Source organism: Falco naumanni, chromosome 10, assembly GCF_017639655.2.
Source record: "Falco naumanni isolate bFalNau1 chromosome 10, bFalNau1.pat, whole genome shotgun sequence".
NCBI classification, from domain to species: Eukaryota; Metazoa; Chordata; class Aves; order Falconiformes; family Falconidae; genus Falco; species Falco naumanni.
Genome location: NC_054063.1, coordinates 8,700,514 through 8,727,938, shown reverse-complemented (window position 1 = coordinate 8,727,938; position 27,425 = coordinate 8,700,514). Strand labels below are relative to the sequence as shown.

General features: G+C 36.5%; 1 protein-coding gene across 5 annotated transcripts in view; it reads left to right on the top strand.

Annotated features, from left to right (window-relative positions):
* SBF2 (SET binding factor 2) overlaps positions 1-27,425 on the top strand; it is a 254,668-nt gene that overhangs the window by 104,363 nt on the left and 122,880 nt on the right. For all 5 annotated transcript variants that reach the window (XM_040608411.1, XM_040608415.1, XM_040608414.1 and 2 more), the window contains exons 4-6: positions 11,934-12,047; positions 13,680-13,790; positions 16,175-16,280. In XM_040608411.1, coding sequence (XP_040464345.1) covers positions 11,934-12,047; positions 13,680-13,790; positions 16,175-16,280 — 331 coding nt within the window. The remainder of the gene's footprint in view (positions 1-11,933; positions 12,048-13,679; positions 13,791-16,174; positions 16,281-27,425) is intronic.

The following is a 27,425-nucleotide window of genomic DNA, read 5'->3' as shown; positions in this document are numbered from 1 at the left end:
CGCTGTGGACTTAAATCTCATTGATTTGAAGAAAACCTTGTCCTATGAGCAAAAAACATAGTCTACTTAGCTTATTTTTCTGGTGACTGAAGCTGGAAGCTGTTGAGCAGCTAGAGAGTATTCAGAAGGATTGTAACTTAAATCTGCAGAATTCAACTCATAAATCTGTTACTGTGTGTCTGTAACTTTATTAGTCATCAAAAATGTATATATAGATGTATTTGTACACACAGACATGCACACATGCATTATGTATAGGTGTGTGGTGTATACACTTTGCTAAAATGAGGTTCATATTTCTAAGAGCAGTTTCTCGATGTTACCACTTAGCACACCAAGACTTGATTCAACACTTTTGACTCAGCAGATACTTCTACTGACCTCGGCTGTGCTTCTTACCAATTACACAGTTAGAATTTATACTAACAATGCTTCAAGAGCACCATAGATAGAATCTTTTCAAAATATGTGGACTCGCGTCATTTGGGAACTTAATGGTCAAAATTGTACTCTGGCTTGCACTTTGAAATAAATTTATCCTCTCTCCACAACCCCATCATCAACAAATTAGAGAATGATTTATGCCAGTAAGTGAGCCTGTGCAACTGCGTTTCTTGCATTACAGAGAATCTGCTCAATGAGATCAGCACAAAACCCCAAACATTTGTTTATAACAATCATACTACAAGATTGTATATCATTCTTAAGTGTTGTTTTAAGCAAATGTACATTAAAACATTGCAATCACAAAGTTGGTAAGATTAAATATATCACTCTGGAAAATGCACATAAGTAATAATTCACAAGTCTCCCATTTCCTGCCATTCACATTCTCTTCCTCTCTCTTCCCCCCTGCGAAAAGAGGAAAAAGAAATTGTAAAACTCCCAAACCATAAAATGGCAGATTCACAACATTCACAAATATTTCCTGAGTCAAGGGAAAAACTGCCAACAGAATGACTTCATGCTTCATAAAGTTTTTAATTTTTGTGCTTGGACTGGAGAATTGGTGATCCTACTGTGTTAAAAGCGTATGCTGCTTGATGAGTTGCTGGCGTTTGGTTTTTAGCAGAGGATGAGAACATTCGGTGCAGTTGTACCCTTTCTGAAGTGTGAAACCTCATCCCCCTTTGGATATTACATTAGCGTGTTATTCTTAAGATGAAGTTTAATGACTTTTTGTGAATATCCCAAATGTCAAATCTGTTCTGAAAGTGACCTCTTATGGTCAGTGCCCTAAACCACATTTTTTTGAAAAAATCACTAATTTTAAAAATAACGTTTATTATATTACATCATCATTTTTCTAAATCTACTAAAAAATGGCTGCTATGATAGCATACGGAGTTACAAGTAACATTTTATTTCCTTCCTGTTCCTGTGTAAAGGGAAAGTTGCAGTAATGTTCTATATGGTAAGAAATAGACTTGTATTTCTAATGTCCTTCTATCCTTTTAAGATATACATATGCCTTCCTCTTAAGGTGGGAATTTAAAGTTAAGGTAAAAACAGTTGTGCAGAGGAAAGCCTATTTCCCTCTTCTGAATAACTGGTAGTAATGTCTCCTGTCCTGTTTATCCCCAGCTCGCATTTGCACACACCTCCCCCATTTGAACTCATACTGTTGCAGGGTGCAGAAGTTGGGTAAAGGTCTCCCTCTTTACTCCTGTGCTGTGTCTACACAGTAGCTAATTTATCTGACTTTCTAACAGTAGAAATACCAATTCAGCAATTCACTGAAAGAAAGTCTTTTTGATGCGTTTACCCATATGCAATTTAAAGGAATTAATTAACTGTATTTTAATGAAACAAAACAAAAATCTGGGTGTGTAAATTTTTGCCTTGGTGTACTTTCACATATACTGTTCTATATTATATAAAAGTCGTCATGGCTGAGTTAAAGGAAGCTATTAATTCATACCCTATTTTAAGTTAATTTCATTTTTGCTGTTTGCTCTGCTTACATTTCTTAGGTCTCTGTGGTCTCCTCACCTTAGATTAGGCGTGTAAAATTTGAAAGGGTAGAATCCACGGATCAAATTTTCTGCCTTTGGGAAAATTCAGAAAGATTTAGTAAACTCTAAAGCTCTGAAATTACTATTTGCATATGCATAGTTCTTGTTACAAACTTGTTACTGTAGTTTTTTAACATTCCTCAGTGCTAAGGTTACCATGTTGAAAACAGTTAGTTAATGCTATTGATTATTGCCCTATGGGATTTCAGCGTTTACAGGGTAACTGCAAGGGCATTACCTTGGACTTTCCAGATCTTCCAGAGTGTGCATAGCATAATGGCCTACTCCAAAAATACACTTTGGCTTATGGCTGCGTAAGGTGGACTGAAAGGTAGAAAGTCTGGGTATGAGGTTAATTTTGTTCCAAAGTTACTTTAGTGTGTTTGGATGATAATTCATATAAGCACCTTCCAGAGTTTTCAAAGTGAGGTGCATTAAATGCTGAAAATTTAATAGATGCTGGTGGTGTAAATTTTATGTAATGCTGGAAGGTGCAATGCAAACTCCTTACTAGCTTGTACAAATACTTTGAAGTGTCAGTAGTATTTAGGGAATGAATGAGCTCACCTGTTACAGAGACTTGAGGTTACTCTGTTTGATATGTACGATCTTGGCATAATTTTCTACCTTGGGTCCTTTTCTTCTTTAGTTGATAGAATCCCTACCATGCGTTACTACAGTTTATGTCCTGTTTTGAAATTAAGTGAAGATACTGGCTTTTATGCTGGTGTGATCATTCCAGTATAAGTTCAGCTGCAGTGGTATGATTCTGTGTGCATAGACAAGCCATGAAGTACATCTATTTACCTGTGGGTTTAGTTCAGTACAGCAGATTGTAGGCAGGATGTAGATTTGTCTTCTGGAGACAGTCAGCGAAGTTTATTTTAACTTCAGTACATGTGTTAGAATTTATTGGATACAGGCGTTTGTATAATCTGAAAAGTAAATAAAATGAATTGATGCTGAATGTTTTTTGGCCTTTGATTGTTAGTAAACCAGCTAAGAGTGTATTTGGCTGCAAGTAAGACCAGCAGAGACTAAATCACATGGAGAGAAAACGATGTGTCCGAAATGAGCAATTGGCACAAGATTACTAAAACAAACTCCAAATAATTTTTCTTAAAATAAGAAATTATCTGTGGTCTTTAAATCTTTTTTGCTGGGCAGTTAGTAGTAAAGCAGCAGGCTTGCTGAACTTGGCACAATTTCAGTGCAAAATTTTGCATAGGGCAAACTGTTTTTGACAATTATAATGAAGTACTAGAGTGAAAGTTCTGTAAAGAGACGTGTTTGTTCTGTCTCCAGGATTGGGTGAATTAATTAAAGTACAATTCTAATTTCACTTCCTGTTCACATTTGATTTCCTCTGAGTTTCAAATAATGCCTGCCAATTTCTACCTTTAGAAACAGTAAAGCGAGATCTAATGTTATGTGTTTTCTAACTTTTCTATTAGTACCTCAGTTTAAACTTCTTTTCCTCACTCTGACACGAAGATATACCTAATTTTTCTCTGCTCAACATTAATCAGAACTAAATGCACGAATTCAGTAGCATATGCCCCTGGAACGGAGATACACAGTCATCATGCCTGGATTGCCCTTGTGTATGAAAACCAGCGGTATCTCTAACAAAGGCAATTCAGCAGAGCTTGCCTGCTATAGAGGTCGTTCAGAGACCCAGAAGGACATAGTGGTCCAGCTGGGTGGAGTCAGCAATGTAAGTGAAGACCTGATGGACAGCTGATAGTCTTGGAGAGCTGGATAACAGTTAGAGTTGCTTTGTTTAGGAGCCCTCAGTGTCGGAGATTTGATAAATGGCAGATTTGGGTGTACATATTGAAGTATTAAGATGGACATGTCCATGTTCTGAAGATGGGGGTGGAAAAAACAGGAGAGGAAGGATAGTTATTATTCATGTGCACTGTAGTTCAGCTACATCCTGATGGAGCAAATGCTAATGTGTTCTTGAGCTGTGTAAGTCCCTTAACAGCAGCTATATTCAGTAGTAGGGAGAATTTTTTTGGATTATATTGGTAGGTCATTTTAATCTTTAAAAATTGACTTAAGTTCTTAATGTAGATTTTGGCTAGATTTGTTATTTTTAAGTTAAATTTGTCAATATTTAGCAGCAGAGCTGACATACTAAAATAATATGAATGTTGCGGCAAAATTAGGTGCATAAAGGTTCAAGAGGAAACCTTAAAGTTTGAAGGCTGGATCAGAGCAATGAATAGCTCTGTTGCATAAAAAAAGATAAAGTTAATACGAGTAAAGTTGATTGCCACACGTGTTGCCTTCAAATGAGTTGCAGTTTTTCACTGAAGTAGCACAAAATCAGTCACCTTTTCCTACTAAACGTTTTAACATAATTTCTTAAGCTGGAATTGAGGTTTATGTGAAAATGTCGGTTTAAATGCTGATTTCCCACATGCAACATCTAAATACATCCAGTGTCAGCCAAATGTGACTGACAGCAGAGATCATGCACTTGGAGTAGTTTCATGAAAGTGGGTGGGTAGGAAGGAGAAAGATAGGTTTCGTAGTCCACCGCCACATAAGGGAAAACTTGGAGTGTGTGATCAACCCTTATCAGACATCAAGTAATCCACAAATGTTTTTAACTTATTTCATTTCCTGTAGATTTATGAATTAATTCATAGCTAAGAAGAGATATTTGCTTGCTATGTGGATGCTGCAATTACTTTTCTTCTCTATTCCACATACCTGGGGCCAAGTCTGAAACCATGAATAAAGTTAAGTCAGTTTGTTTTAGACTTGTATACGTAAGTGGGTTTTGGTGTGTCCTTAAAAGTTTGTTCAGTCACAGAGAAAAGAAAGAAGGGAATCAAATGTAAGTCTGTAATGACTTAAGTGATTCCCCCCCTTATTTAATGAACTGTCTGACTTAGGCTTTACCCTGCATTAGTACTTTTTGTGTGTGTGATTTAAGTATCAGAAGAGAATTGATGTGTTCTTGAAACTATTATCTACCAATGAAGTCTGAATATTGTACTAGAAAAGTTACACTTTTATAATGTAAATAATATTGTGAAGCTGTATCATTAAATAAGATACATTCACCTTACATTAAATGCTTGGAAGAACATGAGTTACCATTTTGGGTTAGAATGAAAAGACATCTTGCATAGTATTTTGTCTCTGTGGATGGTTAGGAGTGAATATCTGGGGAACAGCAGAGGAACATGGCATACGTCGTGTCGCTGTGAGGGGTCCCTTCTCTGCTTCTACAGTCTGAGGACCAACTGAGCTGAATAAGTCTGGTGCATGTTTAGTAACCTCTGTGGATTTCATGAACTTGTGTGGTTTTCTTATGATGCTGTATGCATTTTTATTACTACCATTCTGTACCAGAAGGGTTTCTTAAGTTAAATAGCCGTTGCATGATGAGCTACCACCACTTGTTTTGAACATATTTCAGTTAGCATGCTGGTTATGGTGGTGGTGGTTGTTTTTGTTGTCCTTCTTTAAGGCTGTGGATGACCAGTTGACTTTGGGTTTGGTACTTTGCGTTTTGGTCTGGTTTTCAGATGCCCAATTTCTATGTGAAATTATTTGTGTTAGCAGTAAAAAGTATATAAAGAGTAAAACTAAGCAATAAGGATAGGACCTGATGCAAAGAACTTACTAGCAGTTTTTCTGTCAGTTTGATTGAGCGCTTGTTGTTTCACGCAGCGTTACTACTTCTGTTTTGGCAAGCTAGCACACAAAATAGCTCCAGTGAAATTTTGCTCTTGAACTCCTTTGATGCTAAGCATGGAAACAAAACACTTAGGCTATTCTTGGCCTTACAAGATGTCATCTGAAAATCATAATTTTCAACTCGGAATATGTATTTGTGATCTAAAGCAAACAAAATGCATTGGGCAGAAAATGTTGCAGGACTGTTTCATAGTCACCTTTGTACTTGCCTAAGTTGTACCGAGTAGTGCATATAGTACGTACTGAAGAAGCAGGAGACTGAGATGAAGTTTTGGAATAGTTTCATATGCTGCTAAGCTAAGCCTGTGCATTCAGCATTGTATGCTTTCGTAGATTTGTGGTGTTCATTACATAGCCTTTAAACATCTCCCTAAACAGACTGGCATGGGTACTGAACTGTGAGAGGGGATTCATGTTGCTGCTTTTTTTTTTTTTTTTTTTTTTTTTTTTTTTTTTTTTTTTTTTACATTTAGTCAAGTGAACTGTTAATTTTTTGTGAGATTTTTTGAAATGCTTGCACAAATGCATGCATTAATTCAGCTACTTTTCTTGACCAAGTTCATAAATTTTAAAGTGACACTGTTAGTTCAGTTGGTTGTTGGACATTCCAGGTTACCCCATTACTTTAGGTCACAAATATGTTAAATGGATACTCCTCATGATACAAAAAAGAAAGGGAAACAGTTGAAATATATGCACTCATGCTCTCTCTAGTTCCGTATTCTCATTTATGTAAGAACCTATGAAACTCATTGCTATGTTATGTCAGGAGTTATGTGTGTGTGTATATATATACACACACAGTATATATATCTATCTGTATATATGTATAAATATATATATATATTTTAGTGTAGATGTGAGTACATCCATTCCCCTAAGATAGTGAAAAAAATTGAGTATAAGAATGTGTATTGATCTGCTTTAGATTTATAGAACACATGGGCTTTTGTCCAGTCTCTTAAGAGGCCACTTTCCAGCTACAGCAAACAGGTTGAGCAAAATGAAATTGCATCATATGTCCTTCAAAAGAAGTTTCACCATTTTCTGAGTTTGTTTATTATCTATTATTTATGCAGGAAAAGGGGTGGGGAGGAAGACAAATAAACAAATGAAACACGCTGCTGTAAAATCAGATGAGATTTCTCTATTTAAACTTATGATATATCTTCAGCCATGTTTACACAATAAATGCTTATTTAATTGTATTTAAAATGTTTCTGTATCTACTTTTAAAATTGGTTATCTTGATTTTTCCTATACTTTCTTTTATCACATGGGACATAAATGTTAGCATTTATTACTATGATGTTGTAGCTATGGTTTTGTGACAGTTTGGAATGTGATGAATTAAATTTTGTTTAAGAAATACCTAAATTTAACAGTTTGTCAATGCTGTTTCCCTGAGATGCAGTAGAGGCTAAAAGAAAAAAAGGCAGTCTTTACTCCTTTATGCCTTCCATGTTTTGGATGCTCACACTGTCAACAATCATATGTATGTGATCAAGGAACCCTTGCAATGAAGATTTCTGTTAAGTTAGTTGTTAGCTGGGTGATTTTGTGGATAAGTAGTTCTGTGCTGAGCATATTAATAACTGTAGTATTGTCTGGTAGATTTTGTGGAAAAGCTGCTCTATGGACTTGAGTCAGCCATGCTTTACAGATCTCTGCACTATATTCTCCTTATAACTTTAGAAACCAAGTCAAGATGCAGAAGAAAAGAGGATTCTGTTTGGCAGTCAGGGAACAGGACCCTGATAGGCTTCAGTCAAACACAGATGTAATTAAAGGGGACCAAATATTTTAGCTTGGTAAAGTCATGTGTGATCACAGGTCATATATACAGTTTCTTTCATTAATATAGTTAGATCAGTCTCTGTTAGCTATTCCTTAGCTTACCGAAGAATCTTGTTCAGAACTTTATTTATCTGATGTTAAAAAAAACTTACACGCATTTCCAGTCTAAAGGGACAGATATTTCTGAATTAGATTTTTAAATGTACGTCACCTTTTAAACTAAATGGATCTTTAAGGATCTGGAACAGTGGCTTGCTCTCTACTAGTACATTTTCCTATTTTTCAGCTGTTTTCAAAGTCTGTCCATATGTAGAAATAAAAAGAGGAAAAATACTTAAAAAAAGGAATCTCTTTCAATGTTTAATTGAAATTAAGAAAATTCTTAATCTGTTCTACTGTAGTGTGAAGAGCTAGCCAACAATCTGGATGGGAGATACCAGGGAAGCCCCATAGCAGTATACCCAATGCCATTATCATCTGATTCTAACCAGTGTAAATGCAAAAGGAATCTATATAATCAACTAGATTAAAAAAAAAAAGAAGAAAGAAATAACAGTATTATATTACTTCTTATTTAACCAATTTAAATTCATCTGTCAGTTTATATATCCCTAGCAAGGTTTCCTTTAACATCCAGTTATTCTTAATTTACTTGTAAACTAATTGGTCTATTTGTAAAATACAAAAGTATTGAGGGAAAAAAACCCATGAACAAGTATTTGATTCTGTTAGTTTTGATTAGAGAGTATTTTTTCCTTAGATGAGTGAGGGGATAAAGAAAGATGAAATGTCCATGTTTCTGAGCAGAAGTGTAAACAGAAAGAATTAAGTTTGTGGTTTTAGTGCTTTGTACTTAGTATTGCTACAGAATGCTTGTGCTGTTAATACTTTGCTTGAAAAGTAGGTTAAAAGTCATGTGTTTGAAATGATTATCTACTTAGTCTACTGACTCCTAATAATGTGCCTGCGTGCCTGTCAGAATGTTTAGTTGTGGAAGAAATATGACTAGTCACATTACATTTTTCCATAAATCTTTTATGAAGTAAGAGAGAGTGTTTTTACAGTGTAAATGATTTATCAATTTGCTATTGTGCTGCTATTGTGCCCTTGAAGTTTTAAATTAATTTTAATTATGAATTAATTCAAGACTTGATCTGAAGCTGGGTGGATTTTATGAAAATGGCCTTTTATAGAAACCTCCTGCCTGTCTCTGCACCCCGAATTTTCATTATCTTAGTACCATGTGAATATGGAGAAGCTTCCATATTTCCTTACCTTTAGAATTACAGAATATGTTTTAATTTTGTTTTTTTCCAATGTTGTCGGGGTCCACAATTTGTCAGATAGCTAGGATCTGTTACCTTTATGCCTAGAATTTATAATTGCTCTTTAGAACAGTTGATACAATAAGCTTTTGTTGATTATATGTTTAGTGGTGTATAACTGCTAAACTATAATTATAAAAAAACTTCTTGCATTTTTTGGGGCAGGGGGAGGGAACTGTAATTAATGTAAAAGCTCTCCCTGTCAACATTATAATGGATGGCAATAAATGAACACGTGGGACATGTGACTGTTGAGTTACACATTTCTCTATTAATTTGTGAATCACAGTTTTAACTTAGAAATAAGATGAAAACTAGATGAAACACATACATTGCGTATGTATTGGCTGCCGTTAGGTAAGCATTAATGTAAAAAGCCAGGTGTGTGCTCATATGTGTATATATATTGCTGTGCCAATTGTTTTTACTTTGGTATGAAAGTGTAATAGATATTTTGTGAACCTGAGTACTCTCTTTTTAAACCATTTTTGCTTGAACACTGAGCTGTGTTTTCAATAGGAGGCTGTCTCCAGGTCAGGAAGATCCTGAGGACAGGGAGACTGCACTGGAGGAACGGCAACACTAAGTTTGCCCTCTCTTCAGGGGGGCCCTTGGTACCAAGACAGGGGACAAGCTATATAATGATGAACCACTTTTCTGGCTCAATATAGTGATGCTTATATGTTTGGGGGTTTTGTTTCTATTTTTTGTTGTTGGGTGAGGTGTTTTTTTTTTTTGGTCATAACTTGATTAGACAAGGGATAGTATAACATATGTGAATACCAGCTAACTTTTACGTCTTGAAGAAGCACAGTGGAAGTTTAACAGGAATCCCAGAATCTCAATTAGTTCCTGTATTTAAAAGCACCAAAACATTTATAGCGTCTCTCCTCTGGTATACATATAAAAAAATCACATGGCTGTTTTTGTCTATATAGTAATGAAAATAGGGCACCAGGGTGCATGTGCGCACACACATACCTATGTATCTTATTCTTCAGAGGGGCATATGTGAGAAGTGCTTTAGCATAGGTTGACACAGAACTTGAGGGTGGTTGGGCAGCTTCCAAGAGATGTGCCCATGTTCAGGACACAAGCCTGAAAGGCCAGTGCTGATGTTATGGCTGGAAGGGCAATGGGCAGAGGCTCTGATGCAGATACCTTCACCTGTAGAAAGTAACTCTCTATTTCCCTACGGCTGTCAGGGCAGCTTCTAGCTGATACCCGGCTACTGGACCTTTTCAGACCGCCCTTTTCAATTTTAGGCTAGAACTGAGGAGAGCATTTATCTAATAAAATGCAGGTCTTGGTGTGGAGGCAAAACCAATTAAGTGGTTTACGGATAATGATGATAGCTGTCTGATAGCTAATGTCTTCAGCTGCCACCGTTTGGCTCAGACCAAGGCACACAGGAGTGGATGGCAAAGGACTGTTCCTATGTATTTTGTTTCAGTAGAAAGTCAGTTAGGTTAGCAAAAACAAGACGTGCTTTTGAAAGAACCATTTTAGTTTCTAACTAGAAGAATAAATATCCTGTAGGTGGTGGTTTCCAAATTTTTTTGTTCGTAAATAAAATTCCCACAATGAAGCTTATAATAACTAAACATTTTTCATAATTAAAAGTATTTATTAAGTCAGCTTTTAAAGTCCTCCTGCTGTCGTCGTTTTAACTGCTTTTATTTGGATACCTGCATTTGCTTAAAGAAACCATACATTCTGAACTGAGGTTGTGGAATAAAGCTCCTGAACTCACAGGATTCTTGGCACTTAAGAGCACTTCCATCAGGTTTCTTCCAATGAATAGAAAAGTTATGCTGGATTATTATTATTATTATTTTTTAAATAAAATGAAATGATGACTAGTAACATGACAGAAATAGAAGCCAGCCATTTCATGTTGTCATAAGGAAGTAAGTTTTCTCATATTCCTAATTAAGATAATATAGTGATTTTTACTTAGAAGAATGCTTGGTCAGAGGAACAAGTAGAATATGTACAAATTTGGTGGGTGGTGTCAGCGTGGGTGGAGAGAATTTTGTGCAAAAATTGGAAAGCATAGGATTTCTGTCATTTGAAAACTTACGCAATTAATGAATTTGTCAAAGTATGTGTGGAATTTTAGAAATGAAAGTATTTAGTGACATATTTAGTTTTGGCGATGAATAATAAATACTTGTGTTTGAATAGTAAGTGCTGGCAAGGAGGTTATAGCAACTTGCACAACATCTTGAACAACTACAAGTTTATCTGTGTTGTACCTTTCTCTTTTTTTAAGCCAGACACTTAGTGGTTCGTGAGTTTGAGGGATTTTTTTTGAAAAATCTGAAATAGATTTTTGTAAAGAAATTCCTTTAGATTTCAAATTCACTGGGTCAGGGTGGAGATGACTTTACAGATAATTTTAGTTAATAGAATCATAGAACCTTTTAGGTTGGAAAAGACCTTGAAGATCATCAAGTTCAACTGTTAACCCAGGACTGCTGAGTCCATCACTAAACCATGTCACCACAGCTGTGGGTTTTTTTAAACATCTCCAGGGATGGTGATTCCACCACCTCCCTGGACAGCCTATTCCAGTGCTTGACCATGCTTTCAGTGAAGAGATTTTTCCTAATATCCAATCTAAACCTCCCCTGGCATAGCTTGAGGCCATTTCCTCTTGTCCTGTCGCTTGTTACCTGGGAGAAGAGACCGACCCCCACCCGCCTACAGCCCCTGTCAGGGAGATGCAGGGAGCAGTAAGGTCCCCCCTGAACATCCTCCTCTCTGGGCTAAACACCCCCAGTTCCCTCAGCTGTTCCTCATAAGAGCTGGGCTCCAGACCCTTCACCAGCTTCACTGCCCTTCTCTGGACATGCTGAACTACATCTAGAAACTTGTAGGGAGTTAGGTAACCATTAGAATATGCTAATATAATATTAGATATTAATATTAGAATATTAGTTGACTTCATTATCAGTTTCAGATAATGCATTCGTTTTTAATGTTCTGAGAAATGTTAACTTTTTGTAAGAATACTAATATTTGAGTTTGAGGTTTCTTTCTGCTTATTAACTGAAGTGTTTCTATTTTCAAGGGAACAAAAGAAATTGAAGGTGAAGAGGAGTCTGGTTTAATTCCGCCTGCAGAAGTATTTGCTCCTAAAAGTTTGGTATTGGTGTCCAGACTCGATTATCCAGAAATTTTCAGGGTAAAGAACTTGCAATTGCTATTTATAATGCATGTCAGCAGACAAATCTGTTTTTAATGAGTAGCAGTGACAGTACTTTTGATTTAAAACATCTCATGATTGATTTGGGAATTTAAAAGCAAAAGTAGGCTTAGATAGAACTAAAAAAAAATTCAGTGTATTTGACAGTAAATAGCCCCTGTAGGTTAAAGCAGTGCTTTTTTTACTCTCTAAGCAGTTTTAAATCTACAGAGAAGACGAAATAGAGGGTTTTTTGGGAATTATTAGGACAAAACAAGAGTTGCTCTGGTAAAAACAAGTAATTAATATTTGATTAAATATATAATGGTGAATTAATAGCAAAATCCTAGTTTTCCTCCATACGTAAGGCAAAATGTCAGAGCCTCTTCCAGATCAAATTAAGATGCATGACAGAGAGTTAGGATCTTGGATTACTTTCAGCTGATGAAATATGACTGATCTGAGATAAATGAAAAGCTTAACTTTTTATTAAGCTGATACATATTAACAGAAACAAATATAGTTTAGTCTACGGATCAAAGGAGGAAATCATTCAACAGTTAAGTTTTCATTAGACATTAAGAATGACTGTACCGAGTGAGATTAAAAGTCCATGCAGCACAGTATTTTGTCTCTTGATAGCGGCCTGTAGCAAATGCAAAGTGCGTAAGAATAGGACAGGGTATAGAAATAATTCCACAAAATAATTTCCTCATTCAATGTGAGTTAGAGTTAAATGACATCCTGAACCAGAAGTGTCAGTGTGTGGGTTTTCTCATATAATTTGTTCAGTTTCTTAATGCTCAGATTTTACAACAACCCATGGCAAGGAGTTTCACAGCTTAACTATGTGTTATATGAAAAGTTACTGTTGGAATTATTTCTAAGAAGATAATTCCTAAAATATTTGCTGATTTATCAAAATTGCAACAGATAAAAGGCACCAAAAGGATGCTGTGAAACTAATTTATTTGTTTCCTTTTCCAAAGTTGTCTTAGAATGTAATGTTAAATCATCTTACATTATTAGTAAAAATGTATGTAAAAATTAGTAAAAAAAAAAAAGCCGTATCTATGATTTCTCCATCAAACTGGATCCATTAAAAAAATGCTGAAGTTTTAATATACTGTAAAATTAAAAATATATTTATATTAAATTAATAAAATTAAGAATGTAAGTTAAATAACATGGAATAGTTGCTAGTCTTAAAATGAGACTCAAATCCTCATTGATTCATCAGTGTTCTGCTCTGGAAAGCAGTCAGGCTTGGTTCCATAGAATTCAAAGCACACATGAAGCTATGTTGAGGTTTTAATTTTTTAAAAGTAACTTGTGGTAAAGTATTCTTGGTATAATGAACAAAGCGCAAATATTAAACATGGAATTTCTTATAAAAGAAGAATATATCTACACCTGCCAGCACATACGTCCCTTCTAAGTAGCCCAGCTCATTTTTTTTTAATGGATGATTGCTTCTGTAGCAAATTACTTTGTCTTCAGTTGAAAGATACTTCACTACATTAATGAATGTTAAGATACTTAATTGAAAAAAAGTATATACATAGATCTTTAAGTAATCTGATATCTCCTTTCCCTGTATAGCAGTCTAATATATTTTGTCTACCTTTCTAGGCTTGCCTTGGCCTGATCTATACTGTGTATGTGGACAGCCTGAACGTGTCACTGGAGACTCTCATTGCAAATCTCTGTTCATGCCTTGTCCCTGCTTCTGGAGGGTCTCAGGTAAATGGGAGAAAAAAAAAAAAAAGGGTATTTTTCCAGTTAATTTAATTTATGAAGAAAACAAAAAATAAATTCTTGAAATATTTTTGAAGAAAAAAAGATCATAGTTCAGCTGAGTGCTTTCCCTGTGGCCTGTGAGTGCTTTCCCTGTGGCCTGTCTTCTAAAGACAGCAAAAATTCCATTCCAGGATAAGGTCAAAGGGTTAATTTTGTCACTTGAGTTGGCTTTTTACAAGGCACAGTAACAAATCAAGCAGTTTGTATAAGTTTACTCTGTAATAATAATACGTGTTCAGTAATATTTCTGCTTGCTACAGGTATTTTTTTTTCCTTTGCCATTTTTTAACATGTCCTTCACTTTAGTTCATTTACCTGTGTCTTTTCCTTGATGCAATTCAGGATTCCACTGGTCTTTTTCTTTGGTAACTCTTTTAAATTTCTGTTTTCATGAATTTACAAAAAATGCCAGAAAAGTAACTTGAACATGGTTTTCTCAGAGGTAATGAAATATTCCAGGTAGTCCATGCATTCAAAAATAAGAAGAAAGTTTTTGAGCAAATACACTTCTTCCTGCTTTTTACCTATGCCTTCTGTGAGCAAAAAGTCAGGTTTTTTTGTTGATTTACTTTCAGTAAATGATTCCTATACATTTGTGGATTTCTACCAAACCAGTCATGTCTTATTTGCTTGGCCTTCACTTTATGTTGTGACACTACTGGGAAATTGTAGTCATTATCATGAAACATACCTGGAAACTAAGTATGCAAATGGCATTTTAATGACAGTTTCATGCATATTTTCTCATGTTTCCCACCCAACCATGGATTATCAGCCTACTTGAAATCCTACAAATCCCTAATTCTTTTCTGGTTTTCCTATAGCCTTGGCTGCTGTGGAATTTCTTGGTGCTGAGTGGCAAAATGTCCTCTCAGTTTAGTCAAGACGTACCTTACTGCTCTCCGGGCAGCCATGTCTTTGTGCTTTTGGATGCCAAGCTTTTTGGTTTTGAAGGAGAGTAATTAGATTGCATCTCCTCATCAGCAATCCTCTTCTCCAGTGGTACTTGAATATCATAGTACAAGTTTTGGTGATCCACTTGAACTTCTGGCTACTCTTCTATCGTCTTCCCCCCCCTGCCCCCCAAATACAGCTTTCCTCAGTGGCCGTTTCCTCTGCGAGAAGAGGGAGGAGAAGTCCTCTGACTATTCTCCCTTCTGCTTTCTTTCTTCAAATAAAAAGTTCTTTCAGTTCAAATTTAAATTTGCTAGTGTCAAACTATCATTTTAATCAGAAATTTTTTCTTTAAGCTTCATGCTTCCAGGGCTGAATCTGCATTATATATCTTAGAATGGGGACACTCTTCCAGTGTTTATCTCCAGAAGTCCTTGAGGAGCCTCCCAGGTTATTCATGTGGCTGCCATTGAAATAACTGTGAAATTAGTTGCTGACTTGCATACAGGTCTGCTGTTGAAGTGCTGGAGAAGACCATCTCTGCCATAGCTCAGGGACTTGTTTGGTGTTACCGTGGAGTGTTTTGGTGTCAAACATTGACTGTGCAGCAACTAGAGATTCCTACCTTCATACGTTCAGCAACTTTGCAGCCATACAAAGTGGAGTTGTCCCATACTTACTGCTTGTACAGAAACAACTCCTTAGCTCATGGTAGGTAGTGGTTAGAGGTAACCACCTAAAATCATCCACTGCTTGAATGTCATGTGGATTTACTTAGAGGAGAGGAAAGCAAGACTATTTTGCAGTTAAAATTCTTTCTGAGATGTGATACACAAGTGCATTCCTTTGACTACCATTTCCTGCCTCCCTCAAGGGAGGTATGTTCTTTTGCTGGAAAGGTAACTGAAGTTTTAATTCTATTTTAAAACACAGAGCAGGAACATGGGAGTAGAAGCGTCCCTTCAGTAACCATATATCTGATTATATATGAGATATATATATAAAAGTATGAACATTTAAGTATGTTCATACTTAAAGCATGCATGCAGACAGTAGATGGCAAAGAACTACAGTTAGAAAATAATACATATTTTTCTGATTTGAGTATGTTCTAAACTTTTTTCTTTGTCTGGAAGGTTTTTTAGTGTATTATTAAAGGTCTGATATTGAAGGCCTTCAAAGCCATAACTATTTAACTAATTTAATGGAAATGCGAGGAAGGAGCTATCATGCTATATGTTCAAGGGGACGTATAATTGTCCTCAAATTATATTTCAGATTTCTGTTGGTCAATTCAATTATCCTTACTGACTTCAAACTTTTGTACACAAAACAAATAATTTTCGCAGGATGAATCACTTATCTGTATGACAACAGCTTGTTTATTCTGTATAATTTAAATTTATACTCAATTAAAAAAATTCTTTCTACAGAAATTGTTTTCTTTGGGAGCTGGAGACAGACAACTGATACAGACTCCTCTACATGATAGCCTTCCTGTTACAGGCACCAGTGTGGCTCTTCTCTTTCAGCAACTGGGTATGTCTAGGTCTGCTTTAAAAAAAATCTTTTAAAATTATCAGTGAAGTATTTTCTGTTCTCATTCAGTCCAAATCATGTGCCAAGAAAGCTACATGGTAAATATTAATTCCCTTTGAATGAAAGAATGACTAATAGTGCTTTTATCCCCCAATCAGACATTCGTATAACCTTATTATACGTCCTGCTTGTGGTAAGTTATCTCCAATATTATCTAGTATCTATAAGTGTACTGTGAGCCTGGTCTCTGTTTAATTACAGAAACATTCATGTAAAAAGATTGCCTGCCCCTTAGGATACTGTGCAAACTCCAAACAAAACCAAAGAGGTTAATAATAAAACTAGCGTAACTGAAAAGGTTAATAGAAAAGATGCCATGTACTGATACTGGTAACTGTATGGAATTCATATTATTCTGTTACTATATGTTAATCCCTATCTTTCAAGAAGGTGATCTAACACAATCCTCATCAAATGCTTACTTCTTGGTTACAGTTACAGCATCATGTCACTGTTCTCTGGGTGTTTCAATACTAGTCTTGCATGTCTCATTAGATTTTAACACACTGTTAGTTATCTTTCTGTTGGCTTGTGACTTCGAAGCACAAACTTGTAGCAGCCATGGATAAAGGCACAATTAATAATCTTCTCTGAACCTCTGAACATCATGTTTAGTCTCAAGTAATCAAACAACTTCAGAATACGTGTTGTCATCCATTCTTCTCACAAATAGGCAATAAGAGTGGAGGCAAACTGGAAAAAGAATAGTGAAGAGGAGTAAAAGTTTATGTCACAGGAAGTAGCATCAGATCTGATGAGCACAATGCCATCTACTACTGATAAAAGTTAATTGTATCCTTCCGCAAAGACTATTATTCCACAGGGATTGTTATTATTTTTTTGATAGTTTAAAGTAAAAAAACATGGCTATCATGGTATGGATGGTACTTATCCTTGCCACAGTCCCTGAGGTTTCACTTGGCTTATTATGTCAAGAGTCATTAAGATTGCTCTGATCGGATTGCAGGCAATGTTTATAACATGCATAGGCCCGACAACTTTTCATCTTTTCTGAAGATAGACAGTATGGTGTGAGGTACCGTAAGTATGGTATGATACACCATGTTCTCGAAGTACAGCACGTGATACCTAAGTTGAGGCAGTTTGTTTTGGGCAATTGTAATGAAGGTTGCTGTAAATTCATGGTTCTGAAAATGTCAAAGAAAACCAGGCTACTAGCTAGTGCTTAGGTAGGTTAGCCACCATGTCTTGTGACACATGGCTTTTGTATGGCAGATTGGGTTTGTGTTTTGTCACAGAATCGGTCTGAGGAAGGCAATGAAGGCAGATAATCTGAACAGTCATTGTATGTATCAGATTTATAGGGGGGAACTCTGTAAAGACAGCGTGGAAAAGTAAATATGGAAGAGCAAACTGAAGACCACCTTTTCCTCTTGGATTCTTAGTAAGAGCATGTTTGCAGAGTAAGCTTTTTTAAATTCCACTCTGTGTATAAAACTGATCTATAAAACTTCCATATGAGAATTTAAAATTCCTTTTACACACATAGGATTTAAGTTAATATTATTAACTACATTCTATTAATGGATAAATATATGCAGATGGATGTCATGTAACTTCCTAAAGATGCTATAGCAGAGTACTGAAGAGTTTGGCGTGTAACCAGGACTCCTAAAATTGTTGTCCTAGCCATCAATGATCTTTTATCTCTATATTTTGAAATTGTGTAATTCCTTATTAGCTCATATACACCTTCCAATATCTATACTGCTGATTTACTCTGTCTACCATCTCATCTTTCATTTTGCATTCTCCGTTAGCCTTCCTGCTGTAAATAGTGTGGTTTCTATGGTTTTGCTGTTCTTCTGCGTTCCTTTCTTCCCCTAAGGAGGTCCAATTTCTCTTGGTGGCTTGTAAAAAGTATAAGTCTGTAAGCCTGTGCCTACCAGGTGCCCTTTCCAGTTATGGTGCACGGAAGGATATGAAAATCAGCAGAAGGAGGGGGAGAGAAAGGGAGATTTGGAAGGAAAACTTGCCTATTAATCACAATTTTGGTTAGTGACGCTTCAGCTAGCCTGAAGAAGAGAGAGACTGAAGAAAGTGTGATTATAAAACTTGGGGTAAATCTTCACAAACAAAAGGTATAGGCTTACATCCTGTTTCCCTGGAAAGACCATACAAGTTCATAGGGGAAGAAAAGTTCTTTTCTGTTGTGGTGTGGTTTTCTCTTTTACAAGACTATCAGAACTGTTAGGAAGAGCTTGTATAATGGTCTTGTATAGGTCCTCTTCCTGCCTCTCTCCTGTTCATTGGTGATGAGGACAGTAGTAGTTGCTTGGGGATGGGCCTGAAATTAGTTAAGGAATAGGGAAACAAGTTTGCAGGTAGATTTATTTATTTAAGCAGCTACTTGAACCCTTTGCAAAAAAGGCTTGCTTTTTCCACCTATTTCTGACCATTGCTTCCCCACCCCCACCCCCCAAATGTGCCTCAGTTCCCAGCTCACGTCCCTTTGCAAGTTTTTGTGTCTAAGTATCTGGGGATATAGCACAATGATAGAATCACCTTGTCTCTCTAAGGACACAAATTAAAAAATGTTTGTATTTTCATAGTGTACATCACAGATAGCACACAGTTCCTTTCACATGTAGGTGGTGGACTGTCATCTTTTTAAGGGCAAGGTTTGTTAATGCTAAATTTCTGTTTAAGTTCACTAAAAAAGAATTCATAATATAGCTACATATGTCTGTTTACAATGGTTGGTGAATATAAAAAGAGGACTTGGAAATACAAACAGACTGCTTTAAATAAATTCTCATTTATTCTCATTTTTCATGCAGACTTATGAGTTAATTTAATTAACTCATAATAAAAGGCAATGAGTCTAGAAGGATGTGGTAGAACATCTTAGCTCATCCCTTTGGAAAAGTTTATTTTTCTAAGATAAGGCCTAATCCTTTCCTCTGGAGATCATAGTTGAGCTTGTCAGAAGGTTTTTGTGCTTTTTGTAACGGTATTTATACTTCCTCTGTTTCTCTTGTTCCATTTGAACAGGAGCTTAATGTGTAGCTGTCCCTACCAACCTGGGCAAAAGCGTTGCCCAGTGTGGTGTTTTCTAATTACTTTAATGACAGCTGTTACCTGTCAAATGCTTGTGTTAAGGACACAAATATTCACTAAGCTGTTTGTCAAATAATGACATGTTCAGTTATTTCTTTGCTGGTACAAGTCACTTAATTCTATTTAAATTATTAATAGAAAATTGAAGTGTAACTAGAAAAATATTTGTGTACTGTATAAATCACCTTTTTAAAAATAGCTGTTTCTTTGAAGAAGATGGGCAGCAAGACAAAATTTACCACTATGAATAGATACAAAAGTAATTTCAACATTTATTTTGAGAAATATTGTGCAATAATAGTCTCATCATGGTTTTTCTGCTTGGCAGGATAATACTGTGTCAGCAGATGACCCTCCCTGTATTACCAAGTTTGCAGCATATCTGGAAATAGACGTTATTTTTACTTAGGCGTTAAACTACAGTTGGGAAAAACATCCCCAAAGGTTTTAAGCTTGATAATAAAGAACAGCAGTGTTTGACATTTTAAGTCATACATTCTTTTTTTATTTTAACAGAATTAATATCTGAGAATAATGTGACAGAATCCAGGCCTGTAGCTGGATCACTACATCTAAAAATTATTTCATCAACAGGGATAGCTGGAAAAACAGTAATTATAAAGTTACTTTAAAAAATGATCTGTGGTAGCTAGAAGACTTTCAATACTCTTCTATTTCTCATTGTCTGTTAGTAAGATGGTAGGAATCTATAAAAAAACTTCAAAACACAGTAGCCTTCTTCAGGCTCAATGGTCATATTTCTCTATTTTCTCACTGGATTAACAGTACATTCCTGTGTTTCTGCATTAAGCTCCTTCTGTTTCTCTGAACTCCATCCCTACTTGCCTTCTCCATTCTGCTGGTAGTATGGTTATTCAGCACTGCCATATTCAGTCATTTGTACCTGAGACACACACCTCTGTCTTCCCACAGGCAGTTTTTTCCAAAGAATCTAAGACACGAAATTATATGAGGGACCTGAGCAGCAAAACAAGAACCTAAAGTTTAACCAGTACTTGTAATTTTTGCACATTTCAAGGACTGGTAGCATGAATCACACCGCTAAGCTGAGCAGAACAATCATGAAAAATTATTTTCCTCAAGAATTAATGTTTCCCCCTATGTTCCAAACACTTAATAGAAAACAAGAATTTTCCTTCCTTCTTGTTTAGTCTCTTATCTGTTTTCCTATCCCCTTATTTCCTCTGTTCTGTTTCGTTTTTCTGTGCTCATACCTTTAATTCACTACTCAAGTATTTTCAGTAGAACTCAGACTGACTTTCAGTGTTACAAAGGAAGTAATTTTTTAAGTGGCAAAAATGAAACTTTGGAGTAAATTCTGCTTTGAATCTTCTGGATGAGGGCACAAGGTAAGGGTGCCTTGAATTCAGGGCTGTGTAGATTAGAGATAAAGTAGATGGAACAGGATGAAGATGGATGGTAATGCTAGGTTGACACAGGTTGCTTGGCAAGCTTGTCTTTAGTTTGTCCAACCTATGAGGTAGCTTACATGAATGTGTTAAATTTCATTATCCTTCGACCTTTTTACAGATCTTAAAATACTTTTAATCAAGAAATTGTGTGTATACCATTTGGCGGTATGTGAAACCTCCAAAACAAGTACTTTTAAATATAATGTAATTGAAGACTGCAGTGTCATTGAACATCAGTAATTCCAGGTGTCAGAAGTGACTGGTTGATCAAACTTCAGACATTGTTACAGTTGCACAAAATAGAACTACTAGGGCAGATGTGTGTGATGATGGCAGAGTTGATAAGCAGGGAAGTACTTCAGCACAAGCAGTTCAAAATGCTCCACTCCAGTATTAATAGTACTGGTAACGTGTACTTTTTTTAATATAGCTATTCAATTCCAAAGTTCAACACTGTGACTTAGGAGTTTGGAGAGTTATCTGTCCTTTCTCCCTACTTTCATGTTCCTACCTTTCTTTTGCATCAGAGCAGATACTGCAGAGAGCTGCTTAAAATTAATTAACACTAAGCAAGTAAAGGGAAGTGAATGATTTTCCGCAGGTTCCCACGTTGGGTCACTGACAATGATTTTTATTGGAGCTAAACCCCATTACTGTTATACAGTGATAAATCCATTCATAATAAGGTGACAGCATCATATGTTAACTATCGTACCAGTTTATCATTTTTTTGAGTGGACTATCAAAGTGCATACAAGTAAAAGAAATGCTGTATGTTCTCATTTTCTTGTTTTTCAGTCATTTGATTTTTTTAGAAATTAATGAAGAATGATGGGGGGATTTAATATTTTTGGTTTGATAGTGAATGTTAAAATTGTTTTGTGTGTTCGGAAATTTGTTTTTGGGGGAAGATCTTAATTACAACAGCGTTATTTAAATTATTTTTAGTGAAGATATGCCACTCCATCTCTGTTTGGAGGCAGATATTTTTATGTGCAGAGATATTTTAATCTGACAGACTTGCACTTTACAATTCCGGTTAACTCATTAAACCCCACTTTTAAAAAATGTTTCTGTAGTTGTGCCAATAACATTCAGCATACATTTGCTCTCAGACTTGAAATCTCTGCTTAGGCTGATAGTTCAGCAGGCTCTGTCCTTGGTTCTTATAAGTATTTCCTTTGAAAGCTAATGTCAGGGCCCTGAGTGCATCGACAGGCTCCCCAGACCCCTCCTTACAGGGTTGAGCTGCCTGTGCTCAAGGTCAGCGTTGATGTAGCACAGCTGTGCAGCCTTGGTTCAGACCGTTGAGGAAAGCTCTGTGTGAAAGATGCAAGAAGGAGGGGCTTGTTGACCTCTTCGCTTGGACGCTGTACTTAAGCTCAGGCCATGTCCTTGGTCCTTGCCTGAGCCCTGTTGCAGCGATGCTTGTTTCTGGCAGCATACCTCTCTGAGCCAGATCCTCACTCATGGACTGGATGTCCTGGCTTGATATCAGGTCTTCTTTATGACTGTGGGCTTGCCTGGTGGTCACTGTGACTGACCTGGCTGCCATTGCTGGACCTAATCCTGACCTTGCCATACTCCCTTGACTTCCTGGCTTGACCTCAGACTTACCTCATTACTATGGGCTTGTCTGACTATCACAACTTTTGGCTGAACCTAGCTGCTGTCAGTGGAGCTACCCAACTCATCTTGCTCTGGGTACTGTGGGACTCCACCACATGTTGGTGAGGGCACTGCTCCTTCCCACCTTGTTTCCATACCCGGCACCTGCTTTGCCTTCTGTTATGGAGCAGCATGCCATTGCTAGGCCCTGGCAGCTGGTGATTCTTTAATTCTCACTGTTTACCTTCTAAAGGTCTTGAGTAGAAAGTACAAAGAATCACTGTGTGGAGTCAGACCTCAACGCCAATAGACAGCAGAAGAGTTTAAGTGCAAGGTGTTTTGCTTTGCTGAAGAAGAGGAAGATCTTGTAGTCTACTCACTGTCACAGTTTCAGGTGAAATCAGTAGACACATATATACCAAAAGAGTGCAATATTAGCAGTACTGTCAAAGGCGAGTGATTTACAAGACTGTTATGGTTAAACTGCATCCTATATAGGGGACTAGCTGAAAATTTTAGTTGGCACATGTAGCTTAAGAGCAAGAGAATCTGAATGCTTGGGAAAAGAGGGCACTGTCATGTGAGATCCTAAGACTGACCCCGTAAGTGCTCTCCATCTGTAGTCCTTAACCTGTGTACTACTTTTATGAGAAGGGAAGGCTTTGATAAGAGAGGGGTTAAATAGCAAAGTAGAGATTTTCTAGTGCAATTGAATCCAAACACACTGTTTTGCATTTCTGATAGTTAGTAGCAAGCAGGATGCAGATACTTTTTCTTTCCCAGAACCACAGTCCAGTTGTGCAGTCTTATGCTTATGGATATTGGTTTCAGTCTCTGTTCTTAGTGACACTGGAATTTTATTTTCTTCTTGCTGAGTTACAATTAACTATCTTGTTGCTTCTTCACAGATAGTCTTTAACTTTCACTGTTGCTGGTTCATTCAGCTTTTTAGAATGTGTAAGTCAAGCAGAGGAACTGCATTCTGGACTACACAGTGTTGTTTGAGAAAGAGCCCAATTGTATTAGAAGTATTTCACTTCTAGTACTGTAAATGGAACTAATTAAATAATTCTTGTTTCAGAAGACAGTAGAGGTCAATACGCAGTAACTCAGAGGTGGTTTGATTGTAAGTCCAAGGATATGTTGGCTAGTGGCGTGATACAGGAATGACACTTGCTTCTAGTTTGTCAATGAAATAGGTGTACTTGGTCTGTAGTTAAACACTGGGATAATTATTCATAAAAATGTGTATCTTGGTGTTCCTAAGACAGATGTATCTTACATGGAACCATGTCAGGAAAATAATAGGAAGTGGAGCCAGAAATTACTACTTCTGTAATTAAGATTTTTTTTTTTTAGGTAATATTTGACGTTTTATAATTACGAAGAGTCATTGGTGGTTTTTTTTTAAAAGTAACATTGTTATTTTTATTTAGCTTCATATAAAATTTATGATTATGTAGTAACATTAAAATATAGTTAATTTTACCATAATTATTAGAAAATACCTATCAAATAAAAAAGGGAAAAACTGATTTATGATGTTCCTCAACTTAGCCAACTTTTGTGATAGCTAATTTTAAAATTCACAATACTCGTAGGACTTGCTATGCTTTGTGCTTTTCTTCCGAACGGAAGTAAAAGTTGTTCTGCTGCTTAAAAAGTATACCCCCTTTTAGAAAACATAAATACCAAACCAACACAAAATCTGAAAGGAGTATTTAAATTGTTGGTCATATTGTTGCTCATATTGGCCTTTGATGACTGCTTTTTGAACAGTGTTATGTTTTTGTGCTGTATTTTATCCTTTTATTTTGCACCCTATCATAGACCATATGTATTACCATTTGCTGCTTTTTACATCAGTACTGTTCAAAGAGAGGAGTTCAGAGGTACACCTGCTTAAGCTACAGAAAAAGGTGAGCATCAAGAACAAACTCATGGAAAAAGGTCACGACAGTGGAATTTAAAAGATAATTTCTGTCCGTAGGGGGAGAAAAATTTTGAAACACCTTCTGCTGTGAGTAGCAGTGACAAGCAGTATCACTAATTTAGGATGAAGTTTGATCGATTTGGGATTGTTTGATACAGTCATGATGGCAAAATGCTGGGCTCTTTCACTGTTCTTACGCCTTTCAGTGCCATATTTCTAAATGAAAGATGTATTTAAATGCCCACAGTTTGTTGACACTTTGAGGAATGTTTGCTGTCACATAATAGTTTCTCATTATTTTAATTCTGGTTTTGGGGAGATAGTTCAGCCTCTGATGTAGTGTACTTTATGCCAACAGATGACTATTGAATTACTGTATAAATGGGAAAAGACATTCCTGATAAATATATGTGTATTTGTATGGCTGGGAAACATTATGAAGGGGTCACTGCACAGTCAGGATGTGAGCTGGCTGCAGCTTGTTGACCAAGAAAATCCTAGCATCTTCGACATGGAGCAAGAATTGTTTATATTTTAATACTTCGTTATGTTCAGATATAATATAAGGGCAGCTAAGCCATTAGAGACTTAATGTGCACAGCATATGAAGTGACCAAATGCGGCATTTTCAGTACAGTAATACCTATAACTGGGAGATGCACCAAGCGTCAGTGTGGTGCCCCTTCCACATCTCATATTTGTTAGGAGACTTCAGTTATATGAACCAGAACTTTTTTTACCTCTTGTCAGGTAGTTTACAAGTTTCTTACCCAGCTCACTCAATTTCTTTTATTTCCATGAGATGTCATGTGATGGGAACATAGATAACCTTTGTTGGAATTTAGCAGCACGTATGATTAAATTAAATTAAGATGGTTTTATTGAAGTATAGAACCAAGAAGCTTCTAATCAGTCTTTGATCTTAATAAGTTGTGTACTCTCCAGCCTATGGAACCTGGCACCACATGTTGCATGAATGGGTGTTGCGGCTTATGTTGTAGTTTCAGTTTAAATCCCAGTGGCCAGTGAGGTGCGATTAGCTCTATAACCCAGCAAAAGAGAATTTGCCGTTCAAGCTTTCCAAGTAGATTTGTGTAGTCTGTCAAAGAACAAATAGATTACTAAGGGATTTGATGTGGCATTTACTGCTAATGGGCCCTTACTGCTGCAACAGCAGAACAAAAAGAAAGTATTCTTTTAATGTGGTTGGAAATAAAGGGATATTGTGGTAGTGAATTTTGTGCAGGGACTGTTCCGCACTCCCACATAACTGGACATTGTGGACAGTCACTGAGGCTTCATTTCTGCAGCAGCATAAACTGCCGATCCCAGTTGTAAATGTCCATTTCCAGTTGCACAGTCCTGCCCCATCTCCTGTGCTGAAGTGGTGCTTGGCTCACCAATGCTGAGCTGTTGTGTCTCACCAAGTTAACAGTAAATATTTGGAGGGTGGAAGGAGGGGAAGTCACATCTGTTTTCTGTCAGCAGCCTCAAGTTGTGGTTTGATGCTGTGATTAAATCAGTCTAATAGCCAAGTGCTGCCATAAGAACAGATCCATCCCTCTTCCAGCTTGAACTAGCTCACCTAGGACATCTGTGAGCTTTAATGCAGGTGTAAAGAGAGAGGCAGCAGCACGTGGGTGGCCTAAGACCGTCCCTTTCAATGACAGTCAGTAGAGCAGCTTACAGTCAGGTAACATCAAACTTTATGTAATATCAAAAAAAATCCTTCAGTAAATGCTGCTCAGTTTTGTAACATTTGTTTGGCATGCGTGGATACACCGAGAGCTCTGTCATCTCCCAGCGTAATGCTGGTGCTGTGATGCCAGCTGTCAGTAGACAGGATTCTGAAATGTGTGGGAGGCAGCGACCGGTAATTCTTGTGGCGTTCAGTTTTGCAGAACAACAGAGCACATGAAATAAGAGTCTTGCTTACTTTTAATCCAGTCTGAACTTGTGTTACTAATGTCTCTTTGAATGAGACAAAATATGCAGTAGTTTGTTTTAAGGAAATTACAGATGTCAGAAAGAAAATTTATCTGACATACTATTGTTAAAGAAACTTGAAGCTGTGTATTTGATAAAGTGCTGTGGGCAATGAGTTTTTGTTAAAAGAAAGCTTTTCAAGATGAAATATAGTAAGATTATGGATTACTGTTTGCTCTGTAACCATGAGGTGAATTTTTTAAAAACTGTTAAATTTCTTTTGAGATATTTAAGAGAGTAATTTTCTATTTATGTAGGACTTAAGAAAACACCTCTCAGAAGAGTGAAAACAAATTAAACAAATTATTGTTATCCAGAGATGAGCAAAACACAAAACTCCAAAAAGCAAATGTCTAATAAATAGATAGACAAATTTGAATAAGGCAAAAGAAGCTTACCTCTGCTTGTAGAAAGTACTGAAACCGATCCTACTCAAACAGAGCAGTTTTCTTTCTACTTTTGCTGGTGTGAATGCAGAAATAACTTTTCTCATTTTTCCAAAGCAAACTTGATAGCAGTTAAATCGTGAGACCTTGCAAAACTTCAAATTCCAAAACTTCAGTGTTAATGCTTGTGCTGAGAGGAAAAGAAAAACAGTTCTATGGAAATTTCATTCCGTATTTTTGTTCTTGTAAAATTGTGTTTAAAGTATTGCTATTTAGTTGCAGTGTGGGCTGAGATATCACTATCTCAGGACATTAGGAAAATCTCAGGTGATTTCAAAAAGAAAGAAATTTTAAAGATTATTAAATGTTTTGCAGAGAAACCAAATATGATCTTTTAAGAAAATAGAGACTTTCATGGTTGCAGTGTTTTGCAGTTCCTTTAATTGAATACTTGTGGGTTTACGCTCCATGAATATCAACCAACAGTAGCTGAAGAGTGCTCTTAACAGAATATCCTGATCAGCCACCTCTGTTCTTGTTGTCTTTGCCTTTATTTGATAATATAATGCTTCAGTAGCTACGTTCCTCGAGAAAGACTTTGTAGTCCTTAGACAGGAAACAGATATGTTTGCAGTTCCTTCTGTATCCTTGACCATTT